The 17,157-nt window shown below is 30.3% G+C and overlaps 3 protein-coding genes across 5 annotated transcripts; all 3 read left to right on the forward strand.

Annotated features, from left to right (window-relative positions):
* Nucleotides 1-124: 124 nt before the first annotated feature.
* LOC105275931 (odorant receptor 13a) lies at nt 125-4,348 on the forward strand. Of its 2 annotated transcripts, none has more exons than XM_026971015.1 (7): nt 125-293; nt 789-1,058; nt 1,872-2,340; nt 2,424-2,523; nt 2,693-2,818; nt 3,642-3,797; nt 4,137-4,348. In XM_026971015.1, exons 1-7 carry the CDS (start codon nt 263-265, stop codon nt 4,188-4,190), a joined length of 1,206 nt encoding a protein of 401 aa, XP_026826816.1. In that variant the 5' UTR covers nt 125-262; the 3' UTR covers nt 4,191-4,348. The 2 variants fall into 2 exon arrangements, with proteins under 2 accessions (XP_026826816.1, XP_026826817.1); XM_026971016.1 differs by having other exon boundaries at nt 214-293; nt 1,872-2,326; nt 2,410-2,523.
* Nucleotides 4,349-4,447: 99 nt separating this feature from the next.
* On the forward strand, nt 4,448-9,552 carry LOC105275930 (odorant receptor 13a). 2 transcript variants are annotated; one of them, XM_026970983.1, is made up of 7 exons: nt 4,448-5,299; nt 5,806-6,075; nt 6,720-7,188; nt 7,269-7,368; nt 7,525-7,650; nt 8,885-9,040; nt 9,391-9,552. In XM_026970983.1, exons 1-7 carry the CDS (start codon nt 5,194-5,196, stop codon nt 9,442-9,444), a joined length of 1,281 nt encoding a protein of 426 aa, XP_026826784.1. In that variant the 5' UTR covers nt 4,448-5,193; the 3' UTR covers nt 9,445-9,552. The 2 variants fall into 2 exon arrangements, with proteins under 2 accessions (XP_026826784.1, XP_026826785.1); XM_026970984.1 differs by having other exon boundaries at nt 5,206-5,535.
* A 104-nt stretch (nt 9,553-9,656) lies between these two features.
* Nucleotides 9,657-17,132, forward strand: LOC105275927. The gene is made up of 11 exons (XM_026971061.1): nt 9,657-10,375; nt 10,705-10,971; nt 11,294-11,762; nt 12,063-12,162; nt 12,314-12,439; nt 14,877-15,171; nt 15,327-15,798; nt 15,974-16,073; nt 16,219-16,332; nt 16,439-16,594; nt 16,869-17,132. The coding sequence occupies exons 1-11, from the start codon at nt 10,345-10,347 to the stop codon at nt 16,920-16,922; spliced, it is 2,184 nt and encodes a 727-aa protein (XP_026826862.1). The 5' UTR covers nt 9,657-10,344; the 3' UTR covers nt 16,923-17,132.
* Nucleotides 17,133-17,157: the final 25 nt, after the last annotated feature.

The raw sequence follows: 17,157 nt of genomic DNA on the forward strand, positions 1-17,157 counted from the left end.
ACTTTTGTTGGATGTACAATGTACGATAGCATAATATATCTTCCATTTACCACAGCAAACACATATTCACTTCTTTTTATAACTCCTACATATGACAAAGTTTTTGTTCGAAACGAGGGACTATCATAAATTGGGTATAGCACTTTTAATATTTAATGTATCTTCGGTGAATTATCACGTTGTTGCGACTCGAGTCGCAAACATGCGTGATCATTATTTTTCACAATAGACAGTTGAAAACTTCATCGCATTAGTCCTTGGTATGGATATGTCTAAATATCCAGGCTATAAAGGTACTAAATTTTGACGTATTCTGCGGTTTTCTATCATTCTTTTTACAAATTTTTCCACTTATTATATTACTCATACAGAATATATGTTATAAGAATTCCATAATATACCTATATATCTTATAATAATTTATAATCTTATAACAAAGTTTCATACCTATTGTATATCTTATAATAGATTTAATTCGTGTCTGTTTTATATCTTTATTGTAAGCTTGGATTTGCTACCTTCTATTATATAGTTTTGACAGGTGATTGTTGCGCAAATTTTTTATGTTAAAACTTCGACACGTAGCAGTGGTGCATTTCTTGAATATTAATATTAATAAAACTAGTAATTTTTTATTTTCCAGTTTTTAAATTACAGAAATGTTATGATAAATTATTTAATCCATAAAATTATGTATTAAATCTTTGTTTGTTTTATTTTATTGATATTAAAGTTTCATAAATTTTGATAAATACATAAGCTTCCTAACGCCGAATGCTTTGTTATAGACTTTGTTTGGGCTATTGAAGTAAATCGATTTGGTTTGGACTTGATCGGTTTATGGCCAACAATCGACAAGGCAGCCAAAAATAGCTACATATCAGATCTTCGTGTTTCCATCATTTTTATCATAATAGCGTTTGCTTCTGGTATTCCTTTTATATGGTCTCTTATACGAGTTCGCAGTGATATAATGCTTGTAATGGATAACTTGCAAGTCACATTAACTATCATGGCGGGTTTATTAAAACTTATTATTATACGGTGGAAACAAACAGGTATGTTCAAAATCACTTGACGAAAAATATTCAGCTTAACTTTCTTCCTTCTGAAGATCTTTTTTCCTTTGTTTTATGTCATCCATCGTATTATATCAGTAACAAAGTATATAATATATTGGTTAATTATTTAAAACAGGTTATACAGCGCGGAACTTTTTCAATTTGACATATGTTATGAAAGGTGCAGTTCTAAAAGTCTAAATAATTTTTACTTAACAACTATGTGGAGGTCGTGTATCGTTTCTGAGATAAATATCACAAATACTATTAATAGTTTTATAATTATATACATATATCTTTGGTAATTATTTAAATTAAGAAACATAGCGCCGATGACCTTGAGCTTGACATATATTATAGAGTTCACTCATCTGACATTTAGAACGGTAGTCATTGTTGAATATAACTATAATATATGTCAAAATCATCGACGCTGTGTCCCGTAATTTAAATAATTACCAAACAAAGATTTATATATGATTAATATTATTTGTAAATTTGTGATATACCTCAGAAATATGGCACCCACATAGGTGTTAAATAAAAATTACTTCGAACTTCATCCTTCATAAGATATGTCAAAATGAAAGAAATCCATGCTGTGTAACCGTTCTGCATAATTATCATATATTCCAGTATAAAATATTATTTTTGTTCTAGTCGAACAAACTTCATTCTACAACAGGCTTATTATTATCTTTTTGCCTCATATCTAATTGCAAATGCTTTGAAACAATTTAACATAATAATATTAAATAATTTATCTTTTGCACACATGACTGTCACTATTATTATTATTATGCTTCGAAGCTCTCTTATCCATTATAAAGATGATGGCGGAAGACTGGATAGCATTCAAATTAGATACACAAAGAGATGTGATGATGAAGTGGGCACGGACTGCCCGCCTGATCGTAATTTGTGGTTACATAGTGACAGGATTTGGAATCATTGTGGTCATCATTCCTCCTTATTTTGGCATACCATTTAGGCGATTGTCGAATCTTACGGATAGCGATAAACCGTTACCGCTACAGACGTATTACTTCTACGACACAGATCCGAGTCCACAATTTGAGTTAACATTTCTCATTCAAGCTATAACTATGTTTCTGGCAGCTATAAGTTACACATCAGTGGACGCCCTTCTTGGGCTGGTGATTCTGCACACTTGTGGCCAGTTGGAGAATTTCAAATATCAATTAGCCAATATGATTGCATCCGAAAATTTTGATAGTGCTTTACGTAACAGCATGATTACCCATGTACGACTTATCAGGTCTTCGCAAGTTTTAATTGCAGTATAAAATTCAGCATTTTACTTATTCTAATGTCACATCTTTTTAAGTCAGTGCTTTACAGATTTACCAATAAAATCGAAGATATATTTGCGCTACTGATGTTGGGGCTGGTATTGCACTTTGGTATCGTATTTTGTTTACACGGGTTTCTGGTGGTCAGTGTAAGTTTGTCAAAATGTATGTGAAGAATAGTGATACACTTTTCTCCTTTTCAATACATTAAAGTGCGTAACATGTCTTATATGTCTTGTGTTTTATTTGTGTATTATGATATTATTGCTTATTCTTTTTCTATTCAGCTTTAGTTAAATATCAAGGTATATTATTTAGGTGATGACCGATGACCAACGAAGCGATGTGTCCTTTTCACGAATATGCTCCGTGATAGCTGGTGTTACTGTTCTATTAGCACACACATTTCTTTACTGCGGTGCTGGAGAGATTATGACACAACATGTAAGTCGTATATAGATTTATAGATAAATTTATCTTTAAGAATATGTTCAATAATGAAGTAAATTTTCTAACATACTTATCATTTCACATTATGCATTATTCCTAATTATTGTCAATTTATTATAGTAATTATACAATAATTTACATACATTTATTATATAAAGCATACATTAATTTATTATACAACTTCATGTACTGTATTCCTAACTTATAAGTTTTATAAATAAAAATGTCTATTTCTGTTCTATTTTGTTAATACAAAACTGCAAAAAATCACTGTTTTTTGTGACATTATTATATTACGCATTATTGTATATAATTTATGCAACAAAGCGGAATAATTATTCGGGAGCTTTAATCACCTTGACTTTGTGACATGTTGGCCATTGCCCCGCGAGTATCCTTCAAGAGGTTTTAATCGACTCTAATTGAAAAGTTACCTTGATGCTTCGCGTGGATAGTCGAAAACGCATGCAAAACTATTAAACTTCTTTTGTTAGTAAACTTTTCAACGAACAATAAGCGCCGACTAAAACTTTTTGAAGGTTTTTCAGGACGATGTCCTTGATAACATATCTCACGATCAAAGTAAATAGAGCAGTGTCCCTCGCACCGAATAATTACTCAAAGCGGTTTTCAAAAATATTAATTAAATGCAGTTTCCAAAATACTTTTTCATTTTATTTCTAATTCTGTACTTCCTATTTATAAAAAGAAAATCATTCAGATAATTATTAATATTAATTAATATTTATAATGACAGCTGTCTAAAACTATCAAATAAGTATAAGATATCTTCTTTATACATCTGTATATGTGTCAGTGTGATGCAGTATATCATGCTATATATGATCTTGAGTGGTATAAGTTGGAGTCAAGGAAATCAAGGAATCTTATATTACTAATGATACGAGCGGGCGAACCCTTTCGCATCACTGCAGGAAAAGTGATACCGTTAACATTGACTACTTTCTGCAGCGTAAGATTATAAGAAGTCTATAATCAATAATTGTTTGCGTATTAAACGAGGGCACGAAATTTAACATGAATTGTTAATTACTGTGGATTAATTTGGAAATGCACTATTACTAAATTACTTTAACATATAGAATTAGTTCCTAATTTTTTAATTTTTTTAAGAAGTTTTTTTTGTAATCACTGTCCCTCTATAAATACTTTTTGGAAGAAATCAAATGCTGTTTAGTTTTTAAATAATAAATATATAGATATTAAATAATATAAATAAATAAATAAATAAATACAGACATATTGTTATTTTGCCTACAATACTTTTAAATAAAAATATATTCCTTTTCAGCTATTAAAAACGTCAGTTGGATATATATCGTTTTTATTAGCAAAATGTAGGTAAAGGACAATCAAAAAACACTAATTTCGTTTATTACCGAATGGAAATATAATTAGTATCAACCGTTTTCTACAATAGTGGATAAAAACGAAATATACAAGGACAAAGAAAAAAAACCGGCAGTGTTATTAGCTATGTTAAAAATAAATATTCGTGGAAAGTACCTCAATGTCTATTATTTATTTATGCCACAAATCACATTATTGTGAATTTATGTAAAACCTGATATAATTTATGTGAAACCTAATATCAAGGCAGCTCTTTTAAATCTATTATGTCTATTTCGATCTTTGCAAACATAAATGTCATGTAGCACGTTGTGTCCATCATATTTCGTCATATCATTTTTTAGATGACGTTTCTAGTGATTTCCTTTTGTTATGATCATGATTGAACCTCTGGATTACCATAAAAAGCAATTGTACAGGTCCTTATGATGTCTCAGCCGAAAGAAATGATACGAACAAGTATGTAAGAATAGCACTGAAGCTAGTCTATGCGAGAGGACTCACGTAAGAGATGCGAACCTATAATGATAAAATTTCGATAATTGTAAGTTGGATATTAAAAGTCACTTTATATTATATAATAGATTCATTCACGGGAATATATAAACTATCCTTTCTGAAGACATTCACAAAATACGTACATGTGATACCGCACTTTTCCACCTTATCGTCTTCTTCTCACTGCAGTTTCTCTGCGTTTTCGGTGTTGCTATAGATAGACCTATTAAACAGTTAGTACTCTTTTCAAAGCGAATTTATCTCGCGAAGTATTATGCAGGAAAAAATTTTTGTGTTGCTAGTTCGAACTTGTGTTGGAATGACGTACAATGTACGATGGCATAATATATCACCCAATGTTACCACACAGACACATCTTGATCTCTTTTTATAACTTCTACTTTTGACAAAGTTTCGAAACGAGCAACTACCATAAACTGGTGGCATAGGTGTTTTAATATTTAATATATCCATCGGTAAAGCATCACATTGATGCGAACATGTCGCAAACATGCGTGATGGTCATTTTGCACAATAGACAGTTGAAAACAGACTTCTTCGCATTAATCTTTAGTATGGATATATCTACGTATCCAGGCTATAGAGGTACTAAGTTTTTACGTATTCCTCACGGTTCTGAAATACACTTTACGCAATTTTTTCAATTAGTATATTACACACATACATATTGCGTCTTATACAAATTTCATATTTTATATATCTTACAATAAAGTTAATCTATATTTGTTATATATTTTCATTATAAAATCTGTGGCTTTGTTACGCCTTCTGTAGTTTTTGTTATTTGAGTACAAATTTTTTATATTACATCTGTAACATGTGTAAGTAATACATTTTTCTTGATTAACAATTATTAATTTATATTATTTTTAACTTTTGAATTAATTTTTGAGTTTCAAGTTATTAAATGACAAGAAAGTTATGTTAAATTATTATTAGATTCATAAAAGCTTAGATCTCCGTATTCCAACTCTAGTTCTTTGATTTAGATATTGAATCCTTATTGTATTTTGATATATACATATATTATATAATCTATCTAATGCTTATAATTGTGTTATATATAATTGTTATATGTAATTGTGTTATAGACTTTGTTTGGGTTGTTGAATTACATCGATTCGGTTTGGAATTGGTCGGATTATGGCCAACAATCGACAAAGCAGCCAAAACTAGCAACATATCTGATCTTCGTGGTTGCATCATTTTTATCATAATAGTATTTGTTTGTGCTATTCCTTTTATATGTTCTCTTATACGAGTGCGCAGTGATATAATACTTGTGATGGATAACTTGCAAGTCACATTACCTCTCATGGTGGTTTTGTTAAAACTTATTATTATGCGATGGAAACAAACAGGTATGTCCAGAATCATTTGACCAGAAATATTCAGTTTTGATATATTTTCTTTTCAAGATCTTTTTTCTTTTACTCTATCAATCGTGTTATAATTTTAGTAATAAATTATACAGGGTGTCTGACATAAGGCGAAAAACCTCTCGTCCACTGATAGTTCTCGTCTTAACTGAATTAAAAAGTCCTGTACCATTTTGCAAACAATCACGTACAATTTCGTATAGTTATGTAAAGAAAGTTCGCTAATTCAGTGGAAGCGATTGGCAGCGAGGGATGACGTAAAAAAAGGCTACCGCTGTAATTCGATACTCGCTACCAATAGCGTCTGCTGAATTTTCTCTACTTAATTACTCGAAATTTTACGTGGTTGGTTGCAAAATGGTACAGGACTTTTTAATTCAGTTTGACGAGAACTATCAGTGGACGAGAGGTTTTTCGCCTTATGTCAGACTCCCTGCATAATGTACTCTAGGATAAGATATTATTTCTATTCTAGTTGAAAAACTAGTTGTAGAATTGCCTTATTATTCCCTTTCTGGCTTTTGACTTAACTAATAAATGTAAATAGTTTGAAACACAAATTAACATAATGATCTTAAATAAGTTATCTTTTGCATGACTATCATTATTATTATTATACTTCCAAGCTCTCTTATCCATCTTAAACATGATGGCGAATGACTGGAGAGTATTCAAGGTAGATACACAGAGGGATGTAATGCTGAAGTGGGCACGAACTGCCCGATTCATCGTAACTTGTGGTTACATAATGACAGGATGTGCAGTGATTATAGCCATCGTTTTTCCATACTTTGGTGTACCATTTAGGCGATTGTCGAATCTTACGGATAGCGATAAACCGTTACCGTTTCAGGCCTATTACTTCTACGACACAGATCCGAGTCCACAATTTGAGTTGACATTTGTCTTTCAATCTATAACTATGTTCCTGGCAGCCGTTATTTATACATCAGTAGACGCCCTCCTTGGACTGGTGATCCTGCACACTTGTGGCCAGTTGGAGAATTTCAAAGATCAATTAGCCAATATGGCTGCATCCAAAAATTTTGATAGTGCTTTACGTAACAGCGTGCTCACCCATGTACGACTTATCAGGTCTTCGCAGGTTTCAATAGAATAAAATTCAACATTGTGTTTATTCTAATATCACATCTTCTTAAGTCAATGCTTTACAGATTTACCAATAAAATCGAAGATATATTCGCTCTGATGATGTTGGGGTTGGTAATTTACTTTGGTATCGTATTTTGTCTGTATGGGTTTCTGCTACTCAATGTAAGTTTAACAAAACGTACGTTAAGAATATGGGGCTTAGCTTTCTCATTTTTAGTATATAAAATTGTGTAACATGTGTTACTTGTTCTTATGATATTACTTATTTCCATTCTAGTCAGCTTTATCGTTAGTAAAATATCATGATATATTATTTAGATGATGACTAATGGACACATAAGCGACTTGTCTCTTTCGCGAATATGCTTTATAATATGTGTTATTAGTATTCTATTAGCACACACATTTCTCTACTGCTGTGCTGGAGAGATTATTATAGAACACGTAAGTCGTATATATAGATTTATAGGAAAACATTTTTATATTTAATAGGATATTCGGGTATAAAATAAATATACTAACATACATATTATTTTACATTAAGCCTTATTCGTTTTATAAAATTATTCATATTTAATGATAATCTATATATATAAGCCAAATACCACTCACTGACTCATCAACGTGCAGCCCGAACCATTGCACCTATCGACTTGAAATGTTAAGGGTATATTCCTACTATCACGTAGGTGCTCACTAAGGGTGGGTTTTCCGAAATTTCACCCCTAACGGGTGAGAAGGGGTAAAATGTGTTTTTATTTAAATCTACACATAATATCGCGGGCGAAGCCCGCGTGACGGGGGATGCTAGTTTATTGTAAACAACATTATTATAGTATATACTGTATATTAACTTATTAACTTATGAGGCTTATACATAAGAAATTTCTGTTCTTTAATACTAAACTGCAAGAAAATTACTTTTGTGTGACATTATTTTATTATACACATTACAGAGTGTTTGGCGACCACGCGACCGCCGGTTAATGGTTTGTAGTTTGGACTTAACTGACAAGTATCATTTTAATTTTCGCAATAATAACCGAGTTATTACCGATTGATATTAACGTATGAAAGCGCGGCTCGTGCAGTGAGGCATTTTGTAGGAGGGTGCAGTAAGGCGCGATGGTAGCAGTGATGCCAGAAGCGTGCTTTGTAGCATGCGGTGGTGATGGAGTGGGAATGGTCTCACGAATTGTCGCAGGTTTTCTTGCATCACTGCCTCCATCGCGCCTCACTGCGCCCTCCTACTGACGGCCTCGCTGCACGAGCCGCGCTCTCATATGTTAATATCAATCGTTAATAACTCGGTTATTATTGCGGAAATCACAAAATGGCACAAGACTTTTCGACTCAGCTAAGTCCAAACCATACGCCATTAACCAGCGATAACAGAGTTATGAGACACCTTGTTAATAATTGATGTGTTACAAAGCGGCTTTCAAAAATATTAATTAAGTATAGTTTATAAAATAAGTTTAATAAGTAATTTCTCTGTTTATTTCCAATGTTTGATTAATTTATCTTTGATTAATTTCTCCTTTTATTGCCAATTCAGTTCTTTCTTTTTGAAAACAACGAAAATCATTCAAATAGTTATTAATATTTATAATGACAGCTGTCTAGAATTATTATATAATTATAAGATACCGTTTTTACATATCTGTATATGTGTCAGTGTGATGCAGTATATCAAGCTATATATGATTTTGATTGGTATAAGTTGGAGGCAAGGAAAGCAAGGGGTCTTGTGTTATTAATGATACGGGCAAGCGAACCCTTTCGCATCACTGCAGGAAAAGTGATACCGTTAACATTGACTACTTTCTGCAGCGTAAGATAAGAAGTCTATAATCAATAGTATAATTTTTGAGTATTAAACGAGTGTACAAAATTTAATATGAATTGTTAATTAAGGTGAATTAATTTGGAAATGCACTATTAAGAAATTTTTTTAACAATTAGTTTTTTATACAATTAGGTTCTAATTTTTTAAATTTGTTAAGAAGTTTTCTTGTAATCAACGTTGTTTTAACTTGTATAACTTTTTTCTGAAAGAAATCGTATGATATTTAGTTTTTAAATAATAAATATATAGGTATTAAATAAATAAATAAATAAATACAGACACATAATGTTATTTTGTTTACAGTACTTTTCAAATAAAAATATATTCCTTTTCAGCTGTTAAAAACGTCGGCAGGATATATATCATTTTTATTAGCAAAATGTAGTTAAACGACATCAATCACTAATTTGGTTATTACCGAATGAAAATAGAATTAGTATCAACTGTTTTCTACAATAGTGTTCTTAGCTATGTTAAAAATAAATATTCGTGGAAATTACGTTAATGTCTGTTATTTATTTATGCCACAAATCACATTATTATGCATTTATGTAAAATCTGATATATCTAATGTCATGGCTGCACTTTTAAATCTGATGCATTTATCTTCTGCTTTGCAAACACGTAAGACATATAATATGTTATATCCATCGTATTTCGTCGTATCATTCTTTTTGATGACGTTTCTAGCGATTTATTTTCTTATTGAAGATTATTGAAGATAATTATGTACTTTTTATCGGAGAAAAAATCTGTAAAATATATGTGAGAAAATAATTGCACTTATTTACGTATGTTACTTGTAAGACGTATGTCTCTGTAATATCCGTAATATTCTTCTAGTGTCTTCATGTCCGTTACATCGCACTTCTTTTAAAGTATTTAAATGTTTCCATTTTCACGTTTTTCTCACAAGAGTATTAAAACTGCAACTACATGACAGTATCTCCGAAAAAATTATGAAATGAACTCGAGCGTATCGTAAAGTTCAAGAGTATAGCAAGTTTAACGAGTATGTCATACATTGTAACGCAATATACCGCCCTTCTTATTAACGTAGGCATTAGGAGGAATAAAAATGCTTTTTATAACTTAGTCTTATGTTCGCAAACTTTCATCACGGAACGGACAGCTGTTATCAACTAGCATTTGTAATATTTAATGCACTCTTCGCCGAAGCTACGAGGTTGTTGCACTCACATCGCGAGCATGCGTGATGGTCATCTTACGTGAAAGACTGATGAAAACGTAACTAGTGAGGTGAGCTTATTTGCTTGTTAGTGGTTGATATGAACATTTCAAAGCATTCAGGTTACAAAGGTATCTAATGTTTATATACATTTTAATAAATCGTAAAAATAATTTTTCTAAGCATTTCTTGATTATTTAAAATAATATAACATATTTTCAAATATGTTGTATAAAGTACAAAGAGTGTTATGTAATAAGAGTCGTATATATGTATGTCGCACTTTATATGATTCTTGATTATCTACAAAATGCTTAGATTTTTCTAATTATTAAGAATTATGAAATATAAACTGTTACATTAAATTCAAAAAATTCTTTGTACTTTTAATTTTAATATTTAAAATATTTGAATGTCCATAAACTCTTAATTTTCTAATATTGAACAAACTTTATATCAGATTTTGAGTGGGCGGTTGAATTAAATCGCTTTGGTTTGAAATTGACCGGTTTATGGCCTAAAACCGACGAAACAGTTAAGACTAATTTTGTGTCCGATCTTCGTGTGGCCACTGTTTTCATCATAATTTTCCTTTCTATTATTTCTTTTTTATGTGCTCTTGTGCGAATATGGGGTGATGCGTCACTTATGATAGACAATCTCCAACTTACATTACCTGTATTAATAGTCTTGCTAAAACTTGGTATTATGCGCTGGAAACAAACAGGTATGTCTACCGTTTATTAAAATTATTAAATCAGCCCGTTTAACTTCAGCGTTTGTTCCGTTATCACATTTTCATATTTTTTAAATTCTTCTTTTATGTTATGCTGGATTGTGATATTAAAAAATATTACAAATTTCTTGTTCGGGTAGAACATACTTTAAATTTTATGAATTAAAGTTTTAAATGAATGAGTAATGCTCTTTTGGTTCTTGAATTGATAAACTATCAATATAACTAATATAACGATATAACGAATAAATAATAAAACAATATAACTAATTGATTCAAATAATTGTACTAATGTGATTTTATTATTTTTCAGCTGTCTCACTCCTCATCAAGATGATAGAAGAAGATTGGTTGCGAGTAAAAAAAGAAGCTGAAAGAGAGGTGATGATCAGACGAGCACGGACTGTTCGACTGATCATAATTTGTGGATATTTTTTGATGTTATTCGCATTTTTCGTGATTATTATTTTACCTTCTTTCGGTCTGCACTTCAGGCGCCTAACGAATCTAACAGATCGCAACAGATTGTTACCTTTGCAAACCTATTATTTCTATGATACAGATAAAAGCCCATACTTTGAGCTTACACTTGTCGCTCAAGCCTTAACAATATCTCTGGGTGGGATAACTTACACATCGGTGGATGCTTTTCTTGGACTTACGATTTTTCACATTAGCGGCCAATTAGAGAACTTCCGATATCAGTTACCTAACTTGATCTCATGTGATGATTTCTATAGTGCTCTGCGTACCAACGTGGAGACCCATCTACGACTGATAAGGTTTTTAAGAATTTTAATTGTAACAATTTGCTTTTAGCTATTCTATATCTATACATTGTATATATATAGGATATTGTATATATAAGATTTGCAAAACTCTTGAAAGAATTTATTCTTGCGATGAATTTATCTTTGCTTTAATTTATTATTTATACCTTATAGATTGTACTATTTTTATTGTTTTGATGTTACACATATATTTTTAATGTGCATGTATAGCTCCGCTAATTTTTTTCTTTTGTCTTTTTTTATAATTGATTTCAATGTGATATTTTGTTATACATATGTTTGTGTTTTTAGATTTATCAATAATGTTGAGGATACTTTTTCTATATTGATGTTAGGGCTGATACTCTTCTTTGGTATTGTATTTTCTCTATTTGGGTTCCTTATGGTTACAGTAAGTGTCTAAAAAAAGTAAATCAAGAACTTTTTACGCTTTTCCATTTTTGATATATAAATTGAAAATATTTTATCAGCGATCATTATATTATATATATTTTTATCAAAATAATAATATAAAGTTTTCATTAAATAGCAATTTTATTTAGTTAGTTACTGGTGGCGAGATGATTAATATATCTGTTGCACGAATAGGCTTCATGTTATTTGGCATCGTTACTCTATTAACTCATACGCTTCTCTATTGTGCAGCTGGAGAAATGATAGCAGAACAAGTAAGTTACGTGTTCATCTTTATTCATTAATAAATATATTTATAATTGTAAAATTGGCCGTCAAGAACAGATTATGTTATAGAAATCGTTGTTATAGAAATCTATGATTTAGTTAATTAATTTAATTAAATTGTATTTTATATTTAATACATGCCTTACGAAGCTGTTGCTATTGATATTGAAGTTAATTAATTAAAATTAATAAAATTATTTGTTGTCTTCTTATTACATGAGATAATTAATATTATTTATTAATTACACATAATTAATTATAAATCGAAATTAATAAAATTTTAATATATATATTGATATATATGTTAAGTGCGAAGCAATATATCGCGCCATATATGACCTTAAATGGTATAAATTGGGATCCAAAAAGGGAAGAACTCTTATTTTATTAATGATGCGAACTAATGAACCTTTGCGTATCACTGCAGGAAAAGTATTTCCATTAACGATGGCAATGTTTTGCAGTGTAAGATAACTTATAATTTATTTTGTAAATTTTATAGTTTATTTTATAGCTACCTTTTATATAAATATAACACATGAGCATTATCTGTCAGTAACTTAAAGAAAAATAAAATAATATTTTCAGTTATTTTTGTATTAACATTAAAAACGTTTCTTAGATATTAATCATTCAATTCTTCTTAGCTATTAAAATTTCTGTTATAATTCTTATTAAGCCAAATATTTTGTTTTGCTTTGTTTATTGCATTTCTAAATATATAATATTGTTTTTCAGCTTTTGAAAACATCAGCTAGTTACATATCGTGTTTATTAGCAATGACCTGAAATTAAAGCATAAATACTATTTTATAAAATATTGTTTCAATTAAGATATTCAAGAAAGAGAAATAATATATATATATTCTATAAATTATAAAAAAATAAGGACATTGTAATAAATAAATTTAATAACTGTGTTGATTAGAATTATGATAAAATTATTTTCTATTTGTCATAAATTATTTAGATAGTAATTGTGAATATATAAGATTTAACAGGATTTCTCTCCCCATTTTCATATTTTTTATCATTGTTTAGAGACAAAATATATGATAATTAAAACAATTTTATATTTAAATGTTTTATGTACGTTAGAATTATTATAGTGGAAAATATTTTTGATGAAATTTATATTATATTTAATCACGCATAATATGTGTGATTACATAAATGTGTAGACATATTTAAAAATTAAATATTTTTAGAAACACATATTTAATTTAATAAAAAGTTATCAGTGATTAAGTAAAACATGTGTATGTTTATTATGGAAGTTGTGAGATACAATTATATTATAAATCACTTAAAACATTAATACTATACTTATTTACATATATTACTATGAAATATAATATATTGGAAGATATATTTCGTAATAAAGATATATTCGTAATAAAGAAACTTTAATAAAAAAGAAATGCGTGTAATACAAGATGACATTAGAATACTCTTGATATTAATACGAAATATATCTTCAGATATATTTCGTAATCATATCATTTGAAAACATCAATATATTAATATCAGAAGTATTGATCTAATGTCATTTTATGTGTTAAATGCATTTCCTTTTTATTAAAGTTTCTTTATTTTCACGTTCTTCCTAAGAAAAAAATTAAAACTGCAGCTACATGCCTTTATCTCTGGAAACGTTACGAACTGAACGCGAGTATTTTTTTCAAAGTATAAGAGATCTTGTATAACAAGTTTGGCTAGTTTGTCGTACATTGTAACGCAATGTATCGCCCTTATTATTAGCGTAGGCGTTAGGCATGTTTTTTATGACTTACTTTTATGCTCGCAAAGTTTTGTTACGAACAGGACAGCTGTTATCAACTAGCATTTGTAATATTTAATGTACTCTTCGACGAAGCTATGAGGTTGTTGCACTCATTGCTTGAGCATGCGTGATGATCATCCTTTGCAATACTAGGGATGATAAGTGGGATGAGCTTCAAGTGTTAGTCTTTGATATGGATGTTTCAAAGCATTCGAGATATAAAGGTATCGGAGTCAGTATATAGTGTTCGTTATATATTTTTTGTTCACCTTGAGAGACAAATTTTGTGAATATTTTTTGGTTATTATTTATTATTGTTGTTACACACTAAAAATCACACAGATTTATTTAGTGACACCTGTGTATCTCCTTTTAAGCCAGCTCTCTGTATTGTTTCATGTCTAATAAATGCGTGAATTTGTTTGGATTTTGTAATTCTCAGGTGCTTAAATAAGATTAACATTTAAATAACATATTCTCAAATACTGAATTTGTTTTGCTTTAATCAGATTATCTAATCATGTCATTTCTTCGCGAATTGCTTGATTAAGTAATTAGACACATGAGGCATATCTGTATCTTGGTTTTTTCTTTACAGTTTTCAGATCATCGATACTTTTTAAACCCCGACAAATCCTTAATTTCCCTACGTTCGAATTTTGTTAGATTTTGTGTGGGCGATTCAACTAAACCGTTTCGGTTTGGAACTGATCGGTTTATGGCCCGGAAACGATGAAGTCGCTGAAGTTAAGCTTGCTTCCGATCTTCGCGTGGGCATCATTTTCGTCATAGTAACATTGATCTCTGGTATCCCTCTCGTATGCTCTCTTGTACGCGTTTGGGGTGACATGATACTTATGATAGACAATCTTCAAATCACCTTGCCTTTGTTAATAGTCTCGTTAAAACTCGTTGTCATGCGGCGGAAACGGATGGGTACGTCTTAGAACTGTTTGAAAATATGAGGAATTTTAATTTATATCCGTTATTAAAATATCTTATGTAGGATGTATACGTGATGTGTGCGTTTGAAAATATTTTACGTTTTTCAACACGATATTTGCACGTGATTGTTCCCTTATATTTCAAAGCTCTGCTCTCCCTCGTGAAAATGATGGCAGAAGATTGGATGGAATTGAAGACAGCGAAGGAGAAGGATGTGATGATAGGACGAGCACATTTGGCACGTGCGATTGTCATCAGCGGATATGTTCTGATGGTACTAGCGTTCATCGTGGTCATCGTTCTTCCGTATTACGGGTTTTCACTAACAAGGCACTTAACAAACCTGACGGATCCGGGCAAACCGTTGCCGTTACAAACCTATTATTTTTACGACATCAATAGGAGTCCACAATTTGAACTGACCTTTCTCATTCAAGCTATCACGATCTTCCTGGCTGCCGTAGTTTATACGTCGGTGGACGCTTTCCTTGGACTCACAATTCTTCATCTCTGCGGTCAATTGGAAAATTTCAAAGGACGTATAGCCGTTTTATCTTCGTGTCAGAACTTCATCCGCGTCCTGAGTAACAACGTGATGAATCATCTACGGCTCATCAGGTATCTGTAAAATTTAATCAACATAAAAACATCATTATTAAGCGTAAGAAACTAACAAAATTGTTGCATAAAATTTATTTATTTATTTGTGATTAGCATAACAATTTGATATCTATTGTTCTATCTTGTATTAATCTTAATATGCTAAATGTATCTTAATATGCTATGTTTGTAGATTTGCTAGTATTATCGAAGATACATTTACTTTAATGATGCTGGGTTTAGTATTTTATTTTGGTATTGTATTTTGTCTACATGGATTTTTATTATTTACTGTAAGTTATTAGACAGCGTCTGCTAATTTCGCACTAGTACGCTCTTCTATTTATTACAAAATATCTTTTATTAATTTAATGCGACATCTATCATTCAGTATTCGTATTAAACTATTTTCGTTAATTAGCAAAGTATGTTATGCAGGTGATTACAGGCGACTTTTCTTTCGCACAATTATGTTTTCCGATAATTGGTATTACTATTTTGTTCACACATACTTTTCTTTATTGTGGTGCCGGCGAAATTGTAACAAATCAAGTATGTCACACGCCATAATTTATTAATCATACATAAATGCTTTGTTAATGTTCTATATTTATTTTATGATAACTGTCTATCTATTATTCTATATATACATGTGAAGTGTGAAGGAATATATCGTGCGATGTGCGATCTTGAATGGTACAAATTGGAATCGAGAAAAGCAAAGTCTCTTATTCCATTAATGATACGAGCGAAACAACCTTTTCGCATCACTGCAGGAAAGATATTTCCGCTTACAATGACTACGTTCTGTAGCGTAAGATTATTATTACAGCAATAATCTATCTATAAACATGAATTATTGTTTCTTATTAAAAATTCGAGATTATATCTGTTTATGTAATTAACCTATTTAATTAATGTTTGTATGAACATGGAAAAAGGAAAACTTTTTTAAGCACTATGTAATAATTTTTAATTTTTCTATCATTGCTAAGAGAAAACATCATTTAATCATCAATACAAAAAGAAATATAACTTATACAATATTTTAGGAAAATAGAATATAATTATTTTTAAATATGTTTCAGTTACTAAAAACATCGGCAGGCTACATATCATTTCTGTTGGCACAACGAGAATAAAACTCGAATTACTAAATTATTTATTATTTACATGAGAGGAGTAGTTGTAATATATTTCCAGTTAGATAATTACATACAAAGAATGCAACAAGAATATTATTTAGTATCATAACTGTTTCAGATATTTAATACTATGCTTGTATAGTTTTGAATTATACTATTCTTATAATTATAATATACTTGCTAGAATATAAAGTCTTTTTCATCACATTTTGCGTCACTTACCAGCCAACAG

The sequence above is a fragment of the Ooceraea biroi genome, chromosome 7 (assembly GCF_003672135.1).
Source record: "Ooceraea biroi isolate clonal line C1 chromosome 7, Obir_v5.4, whole genome shotgun sequence".
NCBI classification, from domain to species: domain Eukaryota; kingdom Metazoa; phylum Arthropoda; class Insecta; order Hymenoptera; family Formicidae; genus Ooceraea; species Ooceraea biroi.